The 26,408-nt window shown below is 46.2% G+C and overlaps 1 protein-coding gene across 1 annotated transcript; it reads left to right on the forward strand.

The window, feature by feature from the left end:
* Window positions 1-2,626: 2,626 nt before the first annotated feature.
* RBFA (ribosome binding factor A) lies at window positions 2,627-26,111 on the forward strand. The gene is given in 8 exon segments (XM_059724308.1): window positions 2,627-2,761; window positions 3,861-3,903; window positions 11,047-11,223; window positions 12,489-12,598; window positions 14,149-14,233; window positions 16,699-16,766; window positions 21,314-21,650; window positions 21,652-26,111. Coding segments are annotated over 8 exon segments (999 nt in total). The 5' UTR covers window positions 2,627-2,663; the 3' UTR covers window positions 21,733-26,111.
* The last annotated feature ends 297 nt before the right edge of the window (window positions 26,112-26,408 follow it).

Raw genomic sequence — 26,408 nt, forward strand, 5'->3', positions numbered from 1 at the left:
AAAAATAATAGAACAATTCTTCTGTAGCAGAGAACTCAGAAAGATCACAAGAGGTCAGAATGTTTTTTGATAGTATGCATTCCTCTTCAGAATCTCTGGGCTTATTTTGTGAATTGTGTTTCCACCCCTAACAGCACTAATATTGCATATTAACCTTAAAAGGATCTTGCAGCACCTAGGTTGAGAATCACAGCTTTGTCTGAGACAACTCTGGTTGTCTTCTTCCCAGGAGGCGCCTCAGTTGTTCTGAGTCATGACTGATACAATATCTCTGGGGAGGGAAAGTAAATATCAAGTCTTCAAGTGTCTCCTGCCCACCTAGAGAACAGTGTTACTGCTGTTTGGAGTCAACAGCTTAACTTCCCTTTCACATAAAAGTGAGAAATAGGTGGAGAATAAGTGTAGGGAAACTGAGTTCATATATGACCCGTGTAGGACAACAGGTTAGAATGAAATCTCTGGCTGGATCCAGATATGCAGGCATGTGAGGTCTGAGGTGCTGCAGACCTCTTTGCAAATTTTGCAAACTGGGAGATCCCAGTAGTAAAAACAAATGCTGCAAAAAAGTTGCATGGCACACACAGGAGCGTGTGCTGGCAGACATGAAGGCTTGGTCTTCCTGGGAGATGCTCTAGCTGCTGGCCAGAGCATCTCCCCTCCTCTAGTTCCACCCTGGCTCCTCCAGCATGCCGGGACAGAACTAGGAGGACCAAGGAAATGGCAGCTTCCTCAAAGCAGGGCACTTTGTCCCACACCAAAGCTCATGTGCAGGGGTGTGTGCCATAGGGGCCGAGTACGTGGGGGCCCCAGGGCCCTGGCCCCGCTCAGGAAGGGGCAGTCCCCGAAATGGGAACATCAACTCCTAGTACTGGGCTTCATGACTCTAGGACAGCATTTGCCTTGGATTTCCAGTATTGTGCAAGGATCTGGGTTTTCTGTTCATCACAGAAAAATGCAGGAAATGGTGTGTTTCCTCTTGCAGGCTGGCAGAGTTCCAGCCTGCAAGGGGCTGCGGGGAGTGGGATGCAGGAGGTGCCACATGCATGTGTGCACATACACACATGGACATGGCCAAGAATATAGCCCCAGGCAGTGTGGAGACAAGTTCCCCCAGCTGCCTGCAGGTAAAAGTCTACGAGGGGCAGATTGAGGCTTCCATGGTGAGGGAGAGAGTGGCAGGGGTTGGGCCTGAGGGCGCTGCCCAGCCAGGGTAGTTCATGGGGCCTGGGGCTGGGGTAGGAAGTGGGAGAGACCCATGGCTCATCCAGGGGACCAGGGGGTGCGGAATGGCTGCCAGCTGCTGTGCACACTCCTGGGGAGGAGGGTATGTGGGGGAGGCACAGGCCGCCCAGATTTTTGCACAGGGCCGATGCAGGTTGCCTGCTGCCCACTGCAGGCTCAGGGCTCCCTGCCCTGCTGCCCTCCCCCTGGGAGCCCCATGCCAGCTGTGCCCCACGTGGCATGTGGGGATGCATTCCCTGGGTTTATCCTGTGAATCATGTTTGTACATCTAACAGTGCTAATTTTGTGTGGCACCCTGCTAGCACCGGTGAAGGGATTTCAAGACACCCCAGGGTGCCATGGCCTTCTGCTTGAGAATCGCTGTGCTAAGCAGTGTACAAACACACAATAAAAAAGCTGGGTCTTGCCTTAAAGCCCTTACAGTCTAGTTGCCAGAGCTTCAAAGGGGTGTTTCTCCTTTGAGTTGGGTGGACTGGGTCAGAATGGAGCAACAGGTTGAAGCAATGTCCCAGGGTCCCTGCTGCTGTCCTGCCCAAGTGTGAGATGGGGGGAGCAGGGGCTAGGATGGCTGTGCACGTGCTGACTCCAGCTTGCTCAGGCTAAAAGTGGAGTACTCTACTCATCTGGGGCTGATTACGGTAGTCTGAGATTTGATTCCCATCAAAACAGGTGAGGGACAATTGTAAGAACATAAAAGACACCATACTGGGTCAGATGAATGATCCATCTAGCCCAGGAGCCTGTCTCCGACAGGGGCAAGAACGGATGCTACAGGGGGGAGCATAGAACGGGGTATCTTTAGACCACCGGTTCTCACCCTGCTCTGTTCCAGGGGCAGGGAGGACATGTGGGATATGGGGGCCCCCAAGCAGCCCTTTGCAGGCTGGAACTCTGTCAGCCTGCAAGCGAGGGTTTCCCACGTTTTTCAATCTTGAAAGAATGGATTTTGAAAGTCTGCTTGCAATCCTTTCCTATGTTCTTGCAACCCACTTTCGGGTGGTGACCCACGGGTGAGAAACGCAGCTCTAGGGCGATCTAGCTATGCTCTCCCTATCATCCTTCAGTCTTTGCCCTTGAGACTGCCCCCCCACCCCAATCAGTTGAGGCAAAGAGAGAATTCAGCTACTTCACAAGAGGAACACAAAACGCAAACACTCTTGGTTCAGAGGTGAGACCTTGTATTAGGCTTCTTTTTCTTTGATATCTTTTATTAACTAGAATATAGTTTCTTCGCTGCTTCACACGCACCTCCTGCGGGACGAGGGCCCGGGGCGCGACAAGACACCCCGATCCGAGTCAAGCCGAGACCTATCCAAGCCGAGTAGAGCAGGGGAGGTGGCGCGGAGCCGGGGCGGGCCCGCCGTGCCCGCAGGGGGCGCTGCGCAGTCCCCCAGCCGCGATCGGCGGGCGGGCGCGGGGCCATGTGGAGCCTGGCGGCCGGGGCGCGCCGGGCCCTGCACGTCTCTGCCGCCCTGTGCGGCTCCAGGAACCTGCTCAAGAAATTGGTCTTCAAAACCAAGTAGGTGCGCGGGGATCCCCCCCCGGCCCAGATCGGGGCCGCGGCCTTGCAGCCGCCGGGAGGCTCCAGCTCGCAGCACAACGCAGCCCCCGGCTCTGCCGCAGCTCGGGGATGTGCTCGCGGGGGCGATGCCAAGCAGGGGAGGCCCCGGGGCGGCTGGAACGCGGAGGTGTTGTGTGTTTGTGACGTCACAGAGGCGCTCTTGATGATGTCACCGTGGTACTGCCCTTCGGGAGCCTGCCTGCGCTCGCTCGGCATGGTCAGGAAGTGGCCTGTTGTCCTCAGTCGATCTCTTCCTCCCCATGAGAAGGATGACACTTTGCCTCAGGATCCACCTCTCATCTGGCTTTCTACCTTCTCAGCTTGGGACTGGAAGTGTTTTTGTACAACCCCCCCCCCCAAAAAACCCCAAACAAACAAAAAACAAACCAAACCCCACCAGGTGGGAATGTTTTTTGGTGCGGTTTTTATTTTAGAATCTTTTATGTGTTTAAGCCCCTTGGCTGCATCCAGATGAGAGCGAATGTGTGGTGTGTGTGGCACCACACATTGCACAGGCAGGCTTTCCCTGTGGCAGCTGGGAGGGGGGCGTTTACCCACAGGATCCCAGGGTCAAAAACACCCATGCTGAAGAAAAGCAGGGTGGTGCATGTGACAGCAGTGCGTGCCACCCAAATTTGGAGCCTGGCAGACCAGAGCTGCACTCTGGCTGCCAGCCAGGCTTCATGCCATGACTGCAGCCCCAGGAAACCCCCGCATAAGGCTGCTGGCCCCAGCCTCCCATACTGTGCCCGGGGTAACCTGCCATACACCAGAGTGCACATGGTACCAGCGTTCGCTAGGGACAAGTAGCATTGGCGCAAGGTCTGCACTCATCCTGACACTGTCCTTGGTCCTTTTTGGGGGGGATTTGATTCTCCTGTGAGATCTTGTAAGGGCAGCAGGTGTTCAGGGTCTTCATCTGGTGTTAATGGCTTCTATTCAGGGGAAGTGCTGTTTTTGTTAGATGGACCCTGAAAATGTGAGGTTGGCAACTGAAGAATCAATTTCTAATGAGACCAATGTAGTAAACTTTATGTTGTTTATCTTTTTCCAAAAGGAAGAAGTTTTGGTATGACAGCCCTGGGCTGGGGTCTCATCAGGTAAGTGCACACTGTTAAAGTATCATCTTTGTGTCCGTCCTGAGGGGTGAATTTTGCTTTTCCTATTGCCCATCATGGTCAAAATGCACAAATTTCAATGAAGAAGCACCAGAAACTGAGTAACAGAAGTCACACTAACGTTTAGGCACCACGTCAAAAGGAGTCTCATCTTCAACAGGTGTAAGAAGGAAAGATCCCAGTCCTGTCGACTGGAATCAGAAGTGCTGACTATGCACAAGAATGGTTTAAGACTCACGAATCATTCCATGGAATTGCAAGTCTGGTGGTAGAAACAGGGACTAAATGTAGGTATAATGCAAAGGAGTAGCAGAAAGGGAATAGCAGAAGGAGTTATTTTAAGTTTGTCAGTGTCAAGTTATTTGTGTTTGCAGTAATTTATTTGTGTTTGTACTCCTTTCTGGTGTGCATGTGTTTTTCTCATGTGCCCCACGATACCTGTGTAAGTTTTTCTACTGGGTTCCATGGATGTTCATGCCATAGCTTCATTGGAAAATATCACCTTAATCCTGAAGTCTTGCTTTTCTAAGCAACTTTACTGTCTGCAAGATGGTGCTCTCACCACCACAATATTTTGCCTCTCTTTTCTATGTGGGCTAGCCCTTGGCTGCAATCTTACGACACATTCATGCGTGAGATCAGTCAGTGGCAATTTGTTAAATACCTGGAATTATGGGTGTGATGTGATGGCAGAACTGGGACCTTATGTGAAAAATAAGTTTGTAGACTTAAATGCTCTCCTAGCAACTAGACTTCTAGGTTTTAATTATAGCAGCTGGGCCCTCTGGTGTAGATGAAATTTTGCTGGCAAAAGATTTTCTGCCCTCAGAAGTAAGCTAGCTCCTGGAATGGCAGAAGCATCCTTCTTCTTGCACAGTTGTGTCCACAATTGGAATTTGGATGGGAGAGCTGTCTTAGCTCCAGGTTGTGATCTGTTCTCACCCATAGCTGGCATCATTGTACTAGCAGAACTTTGTAATGTAGATGGCCCTTAGTTTGTAGACATTTGTTCCCTGGCAAGTGAACTGTGATGTTTGTTCCACGCATCCATCAGTTTTTAGTTACTTTCCTTCCTTACCAATAGGACCCAAATTCAGATAAGTGGCCTAGAGCAGGAGTGTTAAACATAGGGCCTATGGGCTGGATTTTGAACTGACTTTATGCGCTGTGGGACCAGTTGCGCTGCATGTGGTTCATCAGCTAGACCTGGGCCTGCACGCAGCACAGGAGGTCCAAGGTGTGGCCTGCAGGCGGCACCCTGTGTGCCGGCCCTGGTGCTCATGGATGCCTGTAGACTGACCCTGGAGTCAGCATGCAGGACTAGTTCAGTAGGGCACCACATACAGCATGCGCCCTGGACCAACCCCTTGTTGTTGCATGCAGTGCTGGGTCCAGCCTGCATGCCACATGCAGCAGAAGCTCCAGACCCAGCACTGAATGCTTCATGTGGGACAGGAAGTCTGTCCTGATTTGGCCTGCAGAGCTGCTGAGTGATGATCCATGGGGCCCTGGTAGCCCCTCCCCTCACTGGTGATCAGCTGCAAGAGCTGTCTGTCATATAGCCCCACCCCTTGCTGCTGACTGGCCGCATGGGCTGTCTGTCTAACAGGCAGCCCTCATAGCCAATCAGTAGTGAAGGATGGGGGCCCATGAGCCCAGAAGAGTTTTACGTTCCTGGTCTAGAGGATGTTGTCTGACTAGCCAGTTAACTAGCCTCAGAGTTGCCACGTCCCTTCCACTTCTGAAATATTTCACTATTTTGGATAATCTGTAGCACACTATCTGTGAAGTTTAAAATGTAGTATTATATTTAAAGCACACCCCATGGCCGGTGCCCCACGCTGCAGCCGCTCGCAGCCCATGTGGGGCTGCCTGTGCCTGCTTAGGACAGCCCTGCGTGGGCTTTGAGCGGCTGCAGCAAGGAGCATGGGCCATGGGGCGGGGGAGGGGCCGCTTTTGTCCACGCTCCACACCAGCTTCTTCACTGCCGGCGAGCAGGGGGTCAGGGCTATGCACTGCTCCCCGCCTGTACCGCAGGGCTGGGGGAGCACTGGGAGTGAGCGGGCGTGGGAGCAGGGCCCACACTCATGTCCCAAGGCCAGCACCAGCAGGGCCCAGAGCAGGGCGGCAGGGGTACAGGGTCCCAGGCGGCAGGGGCTCTATGGAGCCAGGCCAGCTGCCCCCTCTCCCTGCTGGTGCAGCCCAGCCCAGCCCAGCTCCACAGACCCTTGCCAGCCTGAACTCTGCTCTTGGCCCCACCACCAGTGCTGGCCCTGGGACATTGGTCCTAAGACACTGGGACATTGGTCCCAAGATGGTGACCAAGGGGCAGGGCTACCCATGCAGCCCTCCACAGCTTGCCAAAACTGGGTAAGCGGCCCTCCACCCAAAATAATTGTCCGCCCCTGGGCTAAACTGTTAGTTTCCACAGCATCTGGTGGCAATGAGTTCTACACTTGGTCTTTTTCACACTGTGTATACCTTCTTTTTGTTAGTTTTAAACTTGCTACCTACTAGTTTCATTTTGTGACCCGTAATTCTTGTATTGTGAGAGAGTAAATAATAAATCTGTATTTACTTTCTCTTCACCTTCTAGTATTTTGTAAACCCTTCTCATGTGCCCCCTCAAGCATCTCTTCTCTAAACTGAATAGGCCTAGCCTCTTTAGTCTCTCCTCATATGGAAGCTCCTCCATACCACTAATCATCCTCGTTGCCCTTCCCTATACCTTCTCTAGTTCTTCTATATTCTTTTTGAGGTATGGGGACCAGACCTGGGCACAGTATTCAAGGTGTAGATGCACCATGGTTTTATAAAGGGGCATGGTGATGCTTTCCATTTTGTAGACATGCCCATTAAGAAAGGAATTGTAAACATTGCATTAATGCGCCTTTTCTAATGTGCATTAAATTTAGTACCTCCAGTGTGAGGCAGCAGCTCATTTGCACAGTTTTTAAGTAACACATAATGTCCAGTAGACTATTTTACTGTGTATTAGCGTAATGTCAGGGTTCTTATGTTGGTTACAAATGTCCAACTCGGGATCCTTAAAATTCTAGTTTATTAGGTGGATTGAAACACTGTAATGAGTTAAATCATAAACCTTGGGGCTGGTCCCCACATACACACACACAGTAGCAAGCTACAGAGTCAGGTATACCTATCCTACAAGCGCTGGAGTCTGCTGTTGATGGCCAGTCGAGGCTTCTTTCAGCTTGGTGTTATCCTCCAGAAAGGGGTCGCCAGCTGATCCTTCTGGCTGGACAGGTCTGGTCAAGTTGGAGATCAAGAGGGCACCACTGAGGGTCACTTTTCAGTGCCTTTTATCTGTCCTTGGCAGACTTTGGTGACTCCCCAGTTTTCAGGTTTGCCCAATCCAGGGGTCATTGACCCTCGTGGGACTCCTCCCCCCCCCCCCCCCCAGTGGCTACTGGATGGCATCTGTCAGCCCCAGGGGTCATCCGTATGAATGTGCAGGTTTGGGAGTCCGTTGATGAATTTTGAATAGGGCTCTGGGAGTGGTTGATCTGGAGATATTCAGCCCAAAAGTTGGTCCCTGGCAATGATTAACTCAGGCCAGGGCTTCTAGCCCTTGATCAGTGATGGTTAGAGATTTCCTGGTTGTTACATTGTCTTCTATTGAATTCTTCCCTTGGTTGATCTGGAGTTTCCCAGGTGTTAATTGCTGTCTGCTACCATGTTACACATTCAATCACTGATTCACTCACTCTTTCAGGGGCCAGCCTGATACAGGGAAGGACAGTTTGATTCCTGCCCTTGTTGACATTGTTACAATGTATAACTTACTTATGAAACTACTTATGACTACTACACACAACTCCAAATATGCTGCACAGCTATGCAGAAGAACTTCAGAGAAAATTAGAAATCATCTATTTCACCTAGTCTACTCCAAAAGAGACCAACTCAGGAAGGAAATCGTCATACACTACAACAGTTTAAAAGATAGAAATCCATGCATGTTCCCTGACAATATACAGCAGATACAAAGAGACTACGAAAAACTTTCTACAGCATTCATCCTACATAAAAAGAAGAAATGGGACAAATTACTCCAAGAACAAGCTCCCCAGCCACAAAACAACCATCAGAGGAACAACACCAACACCTTACGACCTTCCTACCTCAGACTTGATGAAACTGCAAGCAGCAACCAACCCACAAATATTATCAATCTCTCCACACACACGCTTACCAAAACTGAAAAATCTGTCCTTTCTAAAGGCCTAAATTTCTGTCCAGAAAAATACCCTAATAAAATACTTCAATGAGGAGAACTAGAAGAATTCTTCCGACGCCTGCGCCTCAAAGAATATTTCCACGACCACACTGAACCCACTCCCAACGACAACTCATCCTCTGACAACATTCAAGAAAAGATCAATGCCAAAAAACCCAAAAAAACATCAGATTGGACACCTCGCAGTGGACGAAACCCTAACCTTGACCGCTACATTGACTACTTCAGGGAAAGAATGAACAATGAAATAATCAGCAACACGCGCCACCACAACAACCTCTGTCTACCAGAGAAAAAGGCCATAGAATCTCTAAGATCTAACCACCACATAGTAATAAAACCAGCAGATAAAGGAGGAGCCATAGTCATCCTAAACCGTGAGGATTACATAAAGGAAGCCAACAGACAGCTCTCTGACACCACCTACTACAAAGAACTACAAGAAGATCCTACTCCCCTTTTCACCAAAAAACTCAACAATACCATCAAATCATTTCCACCGAGATTACAAGAAAAACTACAGACCTTGATCCCCCCACTACCTAACCCAGGGACTTTTTACATGCTCCCTAAAATCCACAAACAAGGGAACCCTGGCAGACCTATCATATCCAACCATGGGACCCTAACTGAAGAAATATCAGGTTTTGTTGAATCCATCCTAAAACCGCTTGTCACCCACAGAGCAAGTTTTGTCCAAGACACCACAGACTTGCTACGGAAACTTAAAAACATAGACCACCTTCCCAGCAACACACTCCTAGCCACCATGGACGTTACCAGCCTATACACCAACATCCCACACCAGGATGGCATCCATGCCTGCCTTACATATCTACAGGAACAAGATTACAGCCCAGAATACAGGCCCAAAGATATCACTGAGCTTATACACTTCACCCTCACACACAACAATTTCACTTTTAATAATCAACACTTCCTCCAGACGATGGGAACAGCTATGGGCACTAAAATGGCCCCACAGTATGCCAACCTTTTTATGAGCCACCTGGAAGAAGACTTCCTCAAGAACTGCACCATCAAACCCTTGCTGTACTTACGATATATCGATGACATCTTCATCATTTGGAGTGAGAACCAGGAATCTCTAATTGATTTCCACCAGAAATTCAACAGTCACCATCCCTCCATCCGACTTTCTTTAGAATACTCCAGCACCAACATCCCCTTTTTAGACACAATGATCAGTATCCAGAAGGGTAAAATACAGACCACAGTATGCAAGAAACCCACAGACCAACACACATATCTGCACAAAACCAGCAATCACCCGAAACACACCAAAAAAGCTGTGATATACAGCCAAGCCCTCAGATACCACCGCATCTGTACTGAAGAGAGCACCCTGGATCGCCACCTCACCAATCTTAAAAAGGCTTTCACCCAGCAAGGACACTCCTCCAGAGAGGTAGATCACACATTTGAAAGAGCCACCTGGATACCACGTGAAGAACTGCTGCAGTACAGAAGAAAAACACCCACAAATCGCACACCGCTGGTTATGACCTATCACCCATCCCTTGAACCTATACGGAAAATCCTCAAAAAATTGCAACCCATATTAGGAAAAGACCCTATTCTTAAAAAAATCTTCCCAGAGCCACGCATCCTAGCCTTCAGACAAGCACCGAACCTCGCCAACCTCATCACAAGAAGCAAACTTCCTCAGCCCCAGAACACCCCAAAAGGATCCAGACCGTGCCATGACAAGAAATGCAAAACCTGCCCCCACATCTCCACCACCTCCACTATTACTACACCCCGCAACAGAGCCATCAGCATCCCAGGATCTTACAGCTGCACCTCCAGGAATGTAGTATACCTCATCCAATGCACCAAATGCCCTGATGGAAGATATGTAGGAGAGACCAGACAACAACTGCGCACCAGAATGAACGCACACCGGAAATCCATCAAAGACAGAAACACCCAATTACCGGTGGGGGCACATTTCTCACAGGAGGGCCACTCTCTCTCCAATCTCTCAGTCCTGATCCTCAAGGGAAATTTACACAACACATCCCAGAGACAAGCCTGTGAGCTCCATTTCATTAACCTGCTGGATACTAGAGATCAGGGACTAAACACAGACATTGGATTTTTGATACATTACAATCTGCCTGGCAACTGACTCCCCAGCCCAGCCCAGCCCAGCCCAGCCCAGCCCAGCCCCTGGCTTCTTTACTTTTCATTCCGTCCAGGAAGAGCACGCAGCAACTGCTGCAGTGTCCTTAGCCTGACGAAGGGTTTTTGAACCCGAAAGCTTGCTTAATAACTATTCTCCAACCATTTGGGTTGGTCTAATAAAAGATATCAAATTCACCCAAGGAACCTTGTCTGCTTATGAAACTAAATACATTCAGTTGAAAGATGAAAGGTGAGGAGTATAAAATATAAGCTACAAATGCCATGGCACACAAATAGATAAAAATACCAAACTACAAGGGGAGATACAAAATGCACACATACAATTTTTAAAACACAATTCCTTATCTTAAAGTAAAAGAGAGAGGAAGGAAGAAAAGGTAGAAAAAGAGAAACATATCCAAAGAGGGGAGAGCAAATGCAGGCAAGAGGAAAAGGGGGCTTTCTGCTACACTTACGTGATGCTCGAATGCTCAGTAAAATAGTCTACTGCACATTAAAACATGTGTAGATGCACCCAATAATCTCTAACATTTTGTTTGCCTTTTTGATGGCTGCTGACCGCTAGGTTGATGTTTTTAACGAACTGTCCGCAATGACTCCCAGATCTTTCCTGTGTGGTAACAGCTAATGTAGAGCCAGAAATGTTTTGTGATTTGCTTAAACTCTGTTTATAGCTATTATTTTTGTTTTTAAAGGTGTATAAGCCATCGGGCTTGGCCCCTGTACTAAAAGCTTCTCAGCAAAGAACTAGGAAAGAAGACAGTATACGCACAAGGGTACTGAATATAGTCTTGTACAAAGCTATCACAGACATGATGAGCACCTGTGAAGTCAGTCAGGAACTCTATGATCTCAAGCTGGAAATTTCCAAGGCAAGTACTCAAGCTACAATTTATGTAAAGCCACTATGATAATCAGTGTGACAACTGAGTACAGTAGTCAAAAAGAACTTGCTTATACTTGGGTCCTGCACTGTGGTCCATGGGTCTGTCTCTGATTGCTGTCAGAAAGCAAAGGTGAACCAACACCTGTTTTACGGGCAGCTCCTCTGTGGCAGCAGAGGTCTTTCAGTGCTTAAAGAGCTGGTGTTCCTCTGCTGATGGAATGAAGAGATTTTGCCACCCTAGGGAAACTGTGAACATGCATGCCCTCACAGTTTTGCCAGATGATCTCAGATTCTGCTAAGAAAATTATGCAGCATAGAGCAGGACTTGTGTTGGCTGGATGTTCCCACACAAAAAGAACTGCACTTTGAATGGTACAGTTCGGTGGTTTTCAACCTGTGGTCTTCTGACCCTTGGGAGTCCACAGACTATGTTTAAGGGGTCCATGAAAGATGACTATGATTAGGGACCCGCCGAAATCATGATTTTGTGATTTCAGGCAGGCCCCGCAAAAATGCATGTGGCCTGCTTTTTTGTCAGTCTCCCTGAAAAGAAGAAAAAAAACCTCACCAAAAATAAAATGCTTGCCAGTCCTTGTGGCTGCTGCAGCCTGGCTACACAGTCCACTGGGGAGGGGAATGGGAGAGGGCAAGGAGCTGGTATGGCAAGATTGCTACCGCCCCCACCCTTCGCTGCTGATTGGTTAAGAGGGCTGCCTGTTGGACTGACAGCCCTTGCAGCCAGTCAGCATCGAGGGATCGGGCTGTATGACAGACAGCTCTTGCAGCTGATCAGCAGTGGCGGGGGCTACCAGGGCCTCATGGCCAGTCAGGGGTGTGGGGGGCCCACTGCGCTATGCTCACGAAAATGACTGCCAGGCCCGCAGTCTGCCTGTGAAATTGGCCAGCATCTGCCTCGACTTTGGTACACCTCAAACTACGATCAATCAAAAGTGTGTGAATACCCTCGGTTAAAATTCAAAGGGGTCTGAATCTCCATTTGAAATTTTTTTAGGGGTCCGCAAATAAAAAAAAGATTAAAAATCACTAGTATAGTTTAATTCAGGTCATAACATACATGGGCATTGCTCCCTATCCCTACTCTAAGAAACAAAGCCTACTGGTAGCAGCCCAGGTTTGGCATGGGTCAACCCATATCTGCATGGGTCATAGTAGACATCTTAAAGTGTGAAAGTTTTGGGGTTTTTGTTGTTGTTAAGTAAAGTGTTGTGTAATAGTCTTTGCATTTTGCAGGTATCCCTGTTATCAGACTTTTCAGTATGTCGTGTGTACTGGAATCCTACTACAGTAGGTGACAGCAAGCATGTGGAAAGTATTCTACAGAAAAGTGCTCTACGTATAAGGTACTAGTGCATGCTATAAACCTGTGGTGCCCAACCTTTTCACCATGTGGGCTGGATCTGCTGGGGGGTTCAATCCATGGTGGGTCCCCAATCCAGCTGCAGAGTGGGAGAGGATGTTGTGCAACTTGACCCTGATCTGTTTGCCCAGGGAAGTGGGGGTGGGCCAGTCACAATCCAGACATGGAGGGTAGGGGATAGGGTGGAGCAGCCCTGATCCAGATGTGCAGGGAAAGAGGAGCCAGGGAGCAGCCCTGATCCAGATATAAGGAGGGGTGGGGAGCATCCCAGCATTGCTCCAGGTACACAAGGGGGAGTGTGGAGTGGCCCCCATTCAGATGCACAGGGGTGGGATGGGGTGGGGTGCAGGGTAGTGCAGCCCCAATCTGGATGCACGGGAGGTGGGGGGGGGGGTAGAGGGAGGGCAGGAAGCAGCCCAGCCCCAATTCAGATGTGTGGGGGAAGGGTGGTTCATTTCTGACCTGATCCAGACATGCAGGGTGCAGGTGGGAGGGTAGAATGAGGAGCAGCCCATCCTGATCTGGCCCTGATCCCACTGCATGGCAATAGCCAGGGCAAGGCTGTATCGGACCATGCAGAGTTTTCAACACACCCTGCAAAATTTTCCCATGGGCTGGATGGCTTGGCTCTGCACCCCTGCTGCAAATTGCTGGTGCCCGAGTCATCCAGCTCTGTGGGCCAAATGAGTACTGCAGGGCTGTATTGTGCCTGCAGCCTTACCCTGCGCATTAGTTCCAGTCATGGACCACCCCTATGTGCCAGCCTGATATGGCACATGGGGCAATATCATCTGACCTATGGAGCTCCCAAGAGATGTTGCAGGGCAGCTGCAACACATGGAATAGCACTGGCTGTCATGGTGCTGTTGGTGTGGTCAGCTGCTATGGCAGTGGCTATTTTTGTGGCACCTGGTGCTGCTGCCCCAGTCGTTCTGCCTCCCCTCAGTTTTGCTACTGGGGCTCCCTATGGGTCTGGAAATTTAGCAGCAAATAATGCTGCCACTGCTCCCCCACCACCAAATTTTCAGACTCATGTGGAACCTCACAGACCAGATGACACTGCTCCAAAGACCAGATTCAGTCCATAGACTGTAGGTTAAAAACCATGGCTGTAAACAGCTTATCTGCTTTATACACACCCTTGCCTATTAGAAGTTTTCCCTAAGAAATCCTTAAGGTATTCTAAACTCACCAAAGTGACTCTCATTTGAATATTGTATATTAAGATGTTGGTTATCTGCATTTCTGGTTATTTTGGCTCAAATAATTTCCTTTGATGAGCCATGGCCATATCCGACCAGATAAGAATTTCCCTGGAGGACAAGCTTTAAGCTGGTGTAACACTAGCATATCGAATGAACACGTGGTATAGCCCTTGAAATCCTAAAATTTGTCATTTAAGTGAATGATAAGATTTGCAAACAACATCCTTGCCTGACAGTGCATTTCTGATGTGTTTTTATTTAACAAATACTGCATTGGTTCTAATGATGCTGTACTTTAACTCATATCTGGACACTGTATTTTTCCCAGGTATCTTTTGCTAGCCCGTCAGGTTCTGGGAAATGTGCCTCCAATAGTATTTGTTAAAGACAAAGCAGCTGTAGCCATGAGAGAGGTAAGACAGAATCACTGATTTGGTGCATAAGTATCACATGTTACAATGGTTTTGGAATGGAAGGTTTGGCATGTACGGTGTTTAAGTGGACTCGAAGTTTAGTCAGTACACCTGGAAAGCAATTCTGTCGTATTGTTCTGGTTATAAGTTGACATGGTAATTAATATAAGTCAGCTCCATGTTTTCACATTGTTTTAGGAAAGCAGCTTTTCCCCACCCACAAATATAAGTAGATAAGCAGATAAAGTCTTTGAGCTGTTACCACCCTTACAAAACCCTTCCAGAGAATCAGATAACTAAGGAAAGGACCTAAGGAGTTAAACGCACTAAAATACTAAAATCCTGCACTGAAAGAGTTCCAGTTTTACATTTTTATTCAGTACACAAGGTTATTACCAGCACAAAATGCAAGATTATCAGGGGCCTGTTTGTAGGTTGACCCTGCATATAAGTCAAGTGTAATTTGTATTGTTCTCTCCTGGGTTACACTTGTTCTTTTTAGGCAGTGGACAACAGTCTCCGGAGCTGTCTTTATTAATGAACCCGTTGACATTACCCACTTTTTTAACTTGTAATTTTTTTTCTCTAAGGATGTTTCTGACTGGTAAGTAGGTTAATCCAATAGAACTAGAATCAGATTGTGATAATGTCAATTTTCCTTTTATTGGTGCTGATACGACCTCTAAAGAAAACTAGTCCTGTAACCTAATGGTAAAGAGAAAGAAGACAGTAATAGGGTGACCAGCTGGCTGAATGCATTGCAGACAACAGAGTAGAGATTATAGCCAGTTGAGTTGTCTTGGGAACCAATTTTGAATACTGTAAAAAAGCCAATGAATCTCTGATGGAAAGAAGCATGGATATTAGCTACTGAGGGCATTATCTAGGTAAAGGTAGAAGGGGTTGTCAGAATAGCGGAGTACTTCTAGAATCGTGTCCCCTTGGTATTTGTTGTTGTTTTTAAGGACAATCAAAGAGACAAGTGTTGGTAGTGATTGTGAAATTTCAAGGGCTAGGGACAGAAGTTATGCATAAACTAGTATAAGTGATTGGAAACCAGTTCAAATCTGTAACACAACAGAAGTTCAGCATGCATAAGCCACTTTCAAAATGGTTGAAACTGGTCTAAGATAAACCTGGATGGATGTAATAGCAGACTTAACTGATTTAAGTTAAATCAGTTTATTGAAATTCTGTCCCAGATCTCCTCCAGATTCAAGTTAACTCACAGTCCTCCAGCATCCCAGGATGCTTTGGACCTCCCCTGCAAACCTTCCTCCCATGATCCTTGGCCCAAGCTGTCTGCTCCAGCCGAGCAGGGAGGCATGCTCTAGCGCACCCCTGGCTTCTGGCCTGGGCCACTGCAGGCATGTGACTGCATATCCAGAATCAAAAATGAATGTTTGTTCACTTGCTTATCGGTTCAGTCTACACAATTTAGACTAACCTGTGAAGATTGAATTCATTCAGCCTCAGGTGTTTTGACTGTCTGTACTTAGCCTAGGAGTTAGAGAGAGTACTGGTCTGTGGACTCTTATGGGAACTAAGTATCCCAGGTATTGGGCTGGCGTTTAAGAATAATACTAAAAACTAATTGAAGTCAGTTTTGTGACCCGATTTAGTGATTCTTAGATATAAAGCTGCTGGCAATGGGCTTAAACAGTTACTACTGCTGTCAGAAGCATGGGAACATCCAGTGTTTAACTAGCAGTGTTTGAAAAAGGAGGATGAGCTTCATTATTTGCTAGGAAATTAACTATTGAATTTTCTCAAGAGTACTTCTAGATCAAGAAAATGTTTTACGCCAGCACACTTCAACCAGAGTGAAAATCTTTCTACTATACCTGTGTCAACAGCAAAAAAAAAAAAAGTAGAACTAGAAACTAAAATGTAGGCATGTGGTAGCTAATCCTTTTAGGATTTTTAGTCCTTTATCCTGACCTGAAAGAAACAGTAATCTCTGCATTAATTATACCATTTGGCATAAAGATTCCAAGCAGGGAAGGCACTTGCAATATGTCCAAAGGCTGATAAATTAGAAATAGAAAAGATCTGTTAGATTGGCCACTTAACCCTGCTGCCAAGGAAGGACTCTGCTCCACATTGCATTTTAGGGTACTTACTGAGAGGCCTCGGTAAATTAAGTGGATGATTACTTGGAATAGAACATAGAATATTTTACAAGAGATCCTTTTCAGAAGCCTAGAGGGAGGTAAGTAGAACATTCGTACATGTAAAGCAGAGCTCTCCATCCAGGAAGAGCACACACCAGCTGCTGAAACTTCCTTAGCCTGACGAAGGGTTTTTGAACCCAAAAGCTTGCTTAATAACTATATCAAATTCACCCAGGGAACCTTGTCTGAACTCTCTATTAGGTCTTCTACTGGCTTGTTTCTTTTCTGAATGTGAACAGAAGAGCTTTAATACTGGGATTTTAATTAGGGTTTTATTAACCCATTTTACAGATTGATGAGTTACTGGCAGTTGCTGATTTTGGATCTGAAAAAGAAAATTTGTCTCAAAATGACTTCAGGTGAGGTTTTTTTGTGATTTTTTTTTTTTAATCAAAATTGTGCAACAAGAGTCAGTTGTCTTCAGCTATCTATATCTAGTTTGAAATGGAAAGAATACTGTTAAAGATACTGTGCAGGCCGGGTCAGGCCCCCGGGCCCTTTTCGTCGCTCTGCACGTGGGCTGTGGCCGGCAGCCTGGGCAGGCCGGGTCGGAGAGGGCGGGCGCCGAGCTAGAATTAGGCACAGACACGTAACGGTTGATTTTAAGATTGTTTACTTACACCGAGATAGTTGCGGTGCAGGCTGAGAACTTGCTTGAGTTGCGGTTACAACAGAAAACACGAACACACGTGGAGTTTGCTAGGCTCCACGCAGACAGAACACGAACAATCACGTGGAGTTTGCTAGGCTCCACGCAGACAGAACTCCAGATGTCCAGGACAAGCGCGCATAAAACTCGTCGATACGTCTTATGGAAGGCTCCGTTCGAAGACGGGAAGAGGTGGGCGGTGGATCAGGCCGCCAAACTCCTCTGAGCAACACACAGGGTTTCTATTACCCTGCCGCGCACACCCAGAGTCCCCACGAGATGGATGCGGAGTCCTCTTCGGCTTGGGCGGAAACTGCTCAAGCCTCTTATACGGCTAGCAGGCCAATCGCTAGCCGCCACGTGGGAATAATTTAGCATTAGCCAATTGCGGGGCACGAATTTGCATGCGAAGAGCAGGAACTCCTTTGCACCATGCATTTCTGTGTTGCAAAGAAAATGCACCCTGCAAAGACCGCTGCAAAGTGGCGGGAACACTCCTTTGCACGCGGGTTCTCTGTGCAGCAGAACTCCTCCGTGCAATGAAGCTGTAAACCCACGGGGATAATTCTTAGTGCCGAAGCACACACAAAAAATCAGACCTTTGGGTCATGACAGATACCAGAAATAATTGTGTTGTGTCTGTCTGAAATTTGTATGCATTTATAATCCTATCATGGTATCTGAACTGTAACACTTGAAAATTTAGTACAGTAGAGTTATATAAAAAGGCATAATTAGTGCAGTTTAAAGATTTTCTTATTGGGCAGATAGTCTTTAAAAAGACTCAGCTTGTATTGTATTTAAAGCTAGACAAATTAAATAGACGATTAGAACTAAACACCAGCTATATTATGGGATAGTATTTTATTTCATTTTATTTTATTTTACATGGGATTTGGCACAAAAAACTTCCACTTTCAAATGATACCAAAATATGGTTAATATTTTTAAGCCTTCCCTCACTCACGCTGCACCTTGGATAAGGATGAACAGAATATTAAAAATCTAATTTATTTCCCATTCTTCATACATTACATTTACTCTTGTATTTTACTCAGTGTGGACATTTATTTTGCTTGTTGATTCTTCTGTACATGCACAAAGGTACAGTTTGTAGGTTGCAAGTTGAGAGGGAAAATTGTATTTAACAGGTCTTGAAGAGTCTCATGCAGTTCATTCTTTCTGGATTAATTGCTCCTAATTTGAAACGCTGAATCGCAGAAGTCAGCTCTGCTCTGTTGGTGATCTCAGCATTTATCTGCTTCAGCATTTCTGGAGTCCCAGTCTATGGGTGGTCTTCAGCAAGCAGCATCTATGAACAGTAAGATAGGGACAGAAAAAAATGCTTTTGACTCAGAGTAGAGGATACTTTTGTCTTGGTAGTCTGTTGGCTTTGAATTTCATGGATAGCTCTATAGAAGCACATCGGATATTAGTCATGGCATAGGGACTTCTGTACTTAGTAAATTAATATGTTAAAGGATCTGGCACTCCTGAGCCCACTGGTCTATCCTAGGAATTTATACCATGCTAACTTCCATGATATGAGACCCTAAAAAGTTCAAAAATATGCAAGGCCAAGTGTAACAGATCTTCATGGTAGACTCTGGAAACATACACAAGTATTGCTGAGACTTATCCATAGGGAAATTACCAGTATAGCAGAAGAACTCCATAGTGCCATTTTTATTCCAGAATAAATGTCCATATAGGGAGTTATTCTGATTAACTAGTACCATTCTGGTAATTTTTTCCTATATATAAACAAGCTTCATGGGCATGTCCAGATGAGCGCAGTTGTGCGGTACATGGCACTGCAAACACATTTGCAGCGCCACATACCGCGCAGTCTGGTGTTCTCCGCGCTGCAAGGGCTCACTGCCCAAGTGTGAGTTGCACTGTTTTTTTCCCCACGGGATATCCAGGGATAAAAAAAAAAAAAAAACGTGGGAAAAAAAAAAAACCTGGCACAGTACATACTCGGGCAGCATGCACTGCTGAAAAGTGGGGCTGGGCCACCTGAAGCCATGGTCTGCTGCCAGCCAGGCTCTGCGCGGCAGAATCGCCATGACTGTGGCTTCAGGAGGCCCCCAGGACCCCAGGTAAGGCTGTTGGGGCCAGGCACTGTCTCTCCTACCCCACCCAAGGCAACTTACTCTGTGCCGAAGTGCGCATGGCATAGGCAATCCCCAGGGACAAGTAGTTGTGGCTCAAGGTGCGCCACTGCTAGTTGTCCCTGGGGAACCAAACATTTGCGCACATGTGGACAGACGTGAGTTTTAGAATGATGCTCTGACGGTGATCAAGTCAGGAATCATTCTTATTTTGTGAGGAATTTTGATTAGAATGGTGGTGAGATGCAGGATGGATACACTTGAACCCAACTAAACACCTGACTGCTTGCTGCAGTGTCCTGGTAAAGCAACCTGATGAATTGTTGTGCCTTAAAAGACTCATGGTCCAGTTCACTAGGTGCAAATTAGATGCATCTTTTGGGGGAATGCCATGGTCATGATAAAGGTTTTTCCTGCAGAATACACACCAGTTTTCGGTTTGGGCCCGTGTACTTGAAGCTTTCTGAGTCTGTAGCTCCAATACAGTCTCTTTCCTTGGTCTGTCTGTGATGGTTGCCCTGGGAACAGGCTGTCTCTTTCCTCTTTACAGAAGCACGGTCTCGAAACTGCTGTAGCAGGTCCCCAAGTCCAGTACTAATGCCATCAGACATTGTTGTTATATAAAAACATCTTTTTCCAGAGATCCACTTATGAGTACTCTATAGTTCACCTTCTCAGGAAGAGGTAGCCTTGGAAGTTAGTGAACCAGGCTTTGGAGGAAGGGTTCCAAAATGAATCACTTTGCAGAGCAGAATACCCAGATCTAAATAATCAAACACCTATGAGCATTTCCATTCCTTGGTTTTTTCTCTCCTCTTGAATATTTGTTGATCCTAGCTCAGAATCACTTAAGGTAAGGCTGTTAAACACATGACCCATGGGCTGGATCAGACCCATGGAACTGCTCCATCTGGCCTGCCAGGTTACTGGTGGGCTGTAGGTGTTGGGGGCATGGCTGGGTGGAGTGGCCTGCTGCAAAATTTGTGGCCTCTGATCCCTGGTAAACATGGCTTTCAGTGGCAGAAGGGTGAGCAAACCCTGCGCTGACACAATCCTGCTTGGTGGGCAGCCATTTGTCCTATCACTGCCAGCCCTACTTCAGGCCTCTCCTCCTCCCGCTGCTCAGGTATTGATAGTTTTAACAGTAGACCTATTTATGGATGGACATAGATTCATAGATTGTAGAGTCAGAAGGGACCACAAAGGATCATTGTATCCGACCCCCCTGCCCCTGCAGAAAATAGGACCGAGGTCAGATGACCCCAGCCAGGTGACTATCAAGCCTCCTCTTGAAGACCTCCAAGTTACGTGACAGCACCACCTCTCCTGGAAGCCCATTCCAGATTCTGGCCACCCTTACTGTAAAAAATTTCTACCTAATGTCTAACCTAAATCTACTCTCTGCTAGTTTGCACCCATTATTCCTAATTACTTCCTGGGGTGCTCTGGTAAACAGCGCATCACCAATTCCCTGTTGTCCTCCCTTGATAAACTTATAGGAGGCTACAAGGTCTCCCCTCAGCCGTCTCTTGTGAAGGCTGAAGAAATCCAGATCTCTCAACCTCCCCTCGTAAGGTCTTTCATGGAGGCCACTAATCATGTGAGTGGCCTCCTGTGGACCCTGTCCAGATTCTCCTTGTTCCTCTTGAAGTGTGGCACCCAAAACTGGACACAGTACTCCAACTGCGGCCTGATCAATGCCGCATAGGGGGGGAGCATCACCTCCCTCGATCTGTTGTCATGCATCTGCTAATACACAACAATGTGTGATTGGCCTTGTTGATGGCCTCATTACACTGCTGGCTCATGTTCATCTTGGAGTGAACTATGACTCCAAGATCTCTCTCAGCCTCTGAGCTGCTGAGGAGGTCATCCCCCAACCTATAGGTGTGCTGGGGATTCCTCCTTCCTAGGTGGAGTACCTTGCATTTTTCTTTGTTGAATTGCATCCTATTTGATGCCATTCCCTCATCTCCTTAACACAGGGAACAGGAGTGAGAACACAGTAAAGCAAGATAATAAGCATATATAGGTAGTTCATAAAATCCAACTGAAACTTAACCAATTACACGTAAACAGATTCCGTAGCTTCTTCCAGGGGAATACTTGAACATGCATTTAAATTCTCTTTTCCTTTCCGCAGTGAATCAGAGACTTCAGTGACTACATCGTCCTCTGATACGTCAGCTTCATCTCTCCAGTCAAATCTTTTTGGTGTTGATCATGAAGTCCTGAATAAACAAATAATGGAATACAAAAAAATGAAAAAAGTGAAACATGTAGAAGGCATTGGATGGGCAGAACAGCAGCAGAAGCAGTTGGCTGTAGTGCAAAAACAGATGAGAATGAAAAAGAAGAAAACAAAGGGTTCTTTTCAGAATGATCTTACACCTCAGGAATACTTATTGAACAAGCACAAGACAGACTATTTGGATGATGAAACTGTATCCTTCTCAGAGAATGAATCGGAAGATGAATTATGGGATGGAGGTAAATGAATTTAAGGCAGATGATGACATAAACCAAAACCCATCCACTACAAAACTGACAAAACTGAAGTGAAATTATAAGCCGTACATTTCTCAATAAAAATAGCAGATAAAAAAGTCGGCTAGAATATATGCTGAAGCATTAGCTGTGTAACTCCACTTGATTTTCCTCTTCCACCCTCAAAAGGTATGGTATGATAGGGAAGAACTAATGAATACAAAGTGTCACAGTAAAAGAGGTTTTAAAATGCCGTTTTTAATAAATATAACATAAGTTGAACTTTTTTGAACTAACTAAGAACGTTATGGTTGTGCTGAGGGTTGCAAGTAAAGTTCCTTATCCTGCTATCGGAGAATAGACAAAGCAACTTTATTGTGAGCTAAAACATATTGATTGCCTCCTAGGAAGTTAATTTCCTTTGCCTTAATATAAGTGCAATGATCTGTCAAAGAGAAGGATTTCAAAGGACGTGATTATGTTACTTTAGAACCCTAGCAAGCTATTAATCTGCAAATTTGGAATCTGCTTCTTGAAGACTTATGTACATCTTGGTGTTGTGCTCTTACATTACTAAGACTTCTTTAAACTGTACACATATATATTCACCTTTTGAACTATTTCATTTGAACTGTAAACATTAACAAATTCATGAAGTAAGACATGGTTTCCATGAAGCTTGGAAAGATGTAGGCTTTTTAAGCTTGTCTTTGGAGGAGAGTATAAGTAAACGAGGCACAGAATGAATGGATGCAGTTTTTTTTTATCTTTCCTCCTGTTCTACATTTATTTAGTACATATGTAGCTCTTGTTTTTTATTATGAGCAGAGTTGGACACTAAACAGATTGCAGTTTGCAGAATTCCTGAAAGCAGCTGATATTTTAATCTTCAATTAGCGAGTAGTTTCTCTAGTAACCCTTCCTCCCTATGGCCTTAGGAAAAACAAAACAAAAAAGAAAGGGGGTGCGGGGGGAAGTGTGCCTTTATGCAATGGCTAACATGGGTTCCTTGGTCCAGATAAACTTGAAGTCTTCCAAGGATTTACCTTAACCACCTAATATATTAAAACCTAGAGCTTTTCTTGACTATTAAGCTTTTAAGACACAAGATGCACTTGTTTCTAGTGCAGCCATGGCCTCTATGTCTAATTCTTCTCCAAACACATTAAAATCATTTAAGATATGTGATGGCTTAACTGTCATTCAGCCTCTTCATTAGGGGAAAAATTGTGTTTTAACTTTACTATTCCAACTGTCTTTGTATTTGTATGCTGCCCTCCCCCAAACAGGACTTTGAGGAAAAATCCTAGCAAACACTAGTTTCAGTCACTACGAGCCTTGCAGAGGCCAAAAGACTAGAGTCTATCCAGTGGTTTTGTATCGTTCTCCCTCTCTATCCATTTTGCACCACAAGGGGAAACAAGTCCTGAATGGTAAATAAGGGTTTGCTTATTTATTGTCAGCTTACTGACAGCAAATGATTCTCCTCAATTAACTTGATACCCAGTTGGATACATTTGCAGAACCAGCCATCTCCTTTCCCTCTCTAATATAGATTGTATAAGTTTACTTATTTTACCTTTTCTTCCTACAACACAGTTTTGATGCATTAGCAATCAGATATGAACAAGTAAGGAAGGTCCAGTTACATATTAGACATAACTTGGGATGTGTCTACTATCTGTTCATATATTCTGTGGTAGGTAAGTTTAAACTCTTTCCTAACCATAGCCACCAGTAAATTACTCTTCTTGTGTTCTTTTATGTGGGTTAAGTTGATCTTGACTTGCCTTTTTCATTTTTTAAGCAACTAAAGAGAAACATCTAAATAGGACAAAGCCTCGTGTTCATATGAGACTTTGAAAGAGTAGGCTAAAGAATATGTAGGTAAATTGAATGTATTTGAATTTGCAGGACCTAATAAAATTCATCCTGCTGTGCTTAAAGAACAATTTGAAGCAATCTCTGAAATGTTAGCTATTATAATTTTCTTAACACAAGGAACATCAGAACTCAGGGAGGATAGGTATGGTCCCAAGAGGATGGGAGACAGACAAACATAATACTTATCTTTAAAAATAGAACCTTTCTAAGTACAAACCATTCAGCCTAGCTTTAATCCTCAGATAGATTTTTTTTTTATTTGTGAATGTTAAAAATCATAGTTATTTGCCTGACTTTGTAGAATTGGAAGAGAATATAGGACCCCATGCATGGTAGATGGGTACACACATAGATTTCATTCACATACACAAGCTTCTAGACCAGGGATTCCCAACATTTATGTGCCCAAGGGCACATTTAAATTTTGAAAGAAAAAGCAGTGGGTGCCATTATGAATATTAAAGTATTTAGATCAATAGATATTAAAGTATTTAGATCAATCCGATCAATCCTACACGGACACCTGAATAAACCTCAGGGGGCACGATGGTGCCCGTGGGCACCACTTTGGGAACCGCTGTTCTAGACCATGCAGTTAGTCATGTGGCCTGTGTTTGCCTGGGGCATAGGGGGTTAAGAAATTTCATTATAGGAAAACGTGCAAGACCCTTCATATGGTAACCACACCAGTACAGATCTGCAAGGTGGCAAGATGTTGTTAGAGAATGGTTTTAGCATGTGGTGCAATTGTTGGGGTGGGGAAGTCAAAGGCATAAAAAGGCTTTGTTGGTTAATGGTATGGGTAAGAGGGGTTCCGTCTGTGCTCAGCCTTGCTTTTGGCCAGTGGTCTTGGGTGGCTGTCTTTGTATTGGCAGCGGCCAATGCAAGTTGGCCAATGATGAAAATCGAAGATTTTCCTTTTTAAAGGAGAAAAAAGCAGGAAACCATGGGTTTCCCTTTGCAGGCTGGCAGAGTTCCAGTCTGCAAGGGGTTGCTTGGGCCTGGGGGGAGTGGGATGCAGGGGGCCCCATATACACGTGCACTTCCATGCGGCCAAGTTCGCTGATGACACCAAACTTTGGGGCAAAGCATCCACACCTGAAGACAGGAGGGCGATCCAGGCTGACCTGGACAGGCTCAGCAAATGGGCAGACGAGAACCTGATGGTGTTTAACACTGAAAAATGCAAGGTTCTCCACCTTGGGAGGAAAATCCTTCAGCATCCTGTAGGCTCAGCAGTGCTACACTGGCTAGCACTACAGAAGAAAGTGACCTGGGGGTCATCATTGACCACAAGATGAACATGAGCCTTCAATGTGATGCTGCGGCTAGTAAAGCAACCAAAATGCTGGCTTGCATCCATAGATGCTTCTCAAGCAAATCCCGGGACGTCATTCTCCCCTTATACTTGGCCTTGGGGAGGCCGCAGCTGGAGTACTACGTCCAGTTTTGAGCCCGACAATTCAAAAAGGATGTGGAGAAGCTTGAGAGAGTCCAGAGAAGAGCCAGACGCATGATCAGAGGTCAGGAAAACAGAACTTACGACATCAGGCTGAGAGCTATGGGGCTCTTTAGCCTGGAAAAGCACAGGCTCAGGGGTGATCTGATGGCCACCTATAAGTTTTTCAGGGGTGACCACCAGTATCTGGGGGAACGTTTGTTCACCAGAGCGCCCCAAGGGAGGACGAGGTCGAACGGTTATAAACTACTGCAAGACTGTTTCAGGCTGGACATAAGAATTTCTTTACTGTCTGAGCCCCCAAGGTCTGGAATAGCCTGCCATCAGAGGTGGTTCAAGCACCTACATTGAACATCTTCAAGAGAAAATTGGATCCTTATCTTGCTGGGATCCTATGACCCCAGCTGACTTCCTGCCCCTGGGGCAGGGGGCTGGACTCGATGATCTTCCGAGGTCCCTTTCAGCCCTAATGTCTATGACACCTATGAAATGTATGTGGCAACCATGATGGAGAGCAGCTCCCTCTAGCTAAGTCTGTGGGGACAGGGGGGCCAAGGCAATGCAGCAGGAGGGCATGTGCTCCCCGAGACTTCTGTACCCACAGTGGGGCACAGGGCTGCAGCTGAGCCGGGCCAGCTCTGGAGGAACCGCGTTTGTGGCCCAGTGGGTAGGACCCAGCATGGGAGGGAATGCAGAAATCTAAGGGGGGGGGCATATGCCCTCTCAGCACGTCACCTTGTCCCCCTCCCCTCGGTCGCTTGTGCCCATAACTCCCTTCCCCACATGGTTACTCCCTTCCTTACACAGTGGGGATCTGGGGTCTGGGGGTGGGGGACTGTGGGTTGGGAATGAGGGGCAACAGCATATCAGGGCTGCTCGGTGCCACAAAGTAGCCTGGGGGGACCGGGGAAAAACACAACAAAAACCTTGTCCTGGTGAGCGAAGGGGACAGGGGAGCTCTGATTTTTCCGTGATAAAAAAACCCAACAAAATCAAATGCCAAAATATATAGGTGTTTAGAAGTTATTTTATAATAATGTTTGAGGCGCTGGTAGGCTTCAAATAAGCTTTAAAACTGGAAATATATCAATAAAACATTGTGTTCAAGTGATACTGTACAGGTTTCCCTTGATTTGGGTGGGTTCTGTATAGGTGAATCCTCTCTTATGTGATGACCCTTTTTATACCAAAAATTTGTTATATGTGAGGTAAATTCACTCTTATGCAATTGGTGTGGTGGAAGCCCACAGTCAGCTGCTTTGTGCAGTGCATTGTGGGAATGACGCACACCAAAATATAGTCTGCTGTGTGGATCCGTGCTCCTCACTCGTTCATTGTCTGTGACGTGTTTCTGTAGTTGCCATCCCCATTACAATAGTACCCTGTGCTTGTGTGTACCATTTGCAGT

This window comes from Alligator mississippiensis, chromosome 3, assembly GCF_030867095.1.
Source record: "Alligator mississippiensis isolate rAllMis1 chromosome 3, rAllMis1, whole genome shotgun sequence".
Classification (NCBI taxonomy): Eukaryota; Metazoa; Chordata; order Crocodylia; family Alligatoridae; genus Alligator; species Alligator mississippiensis.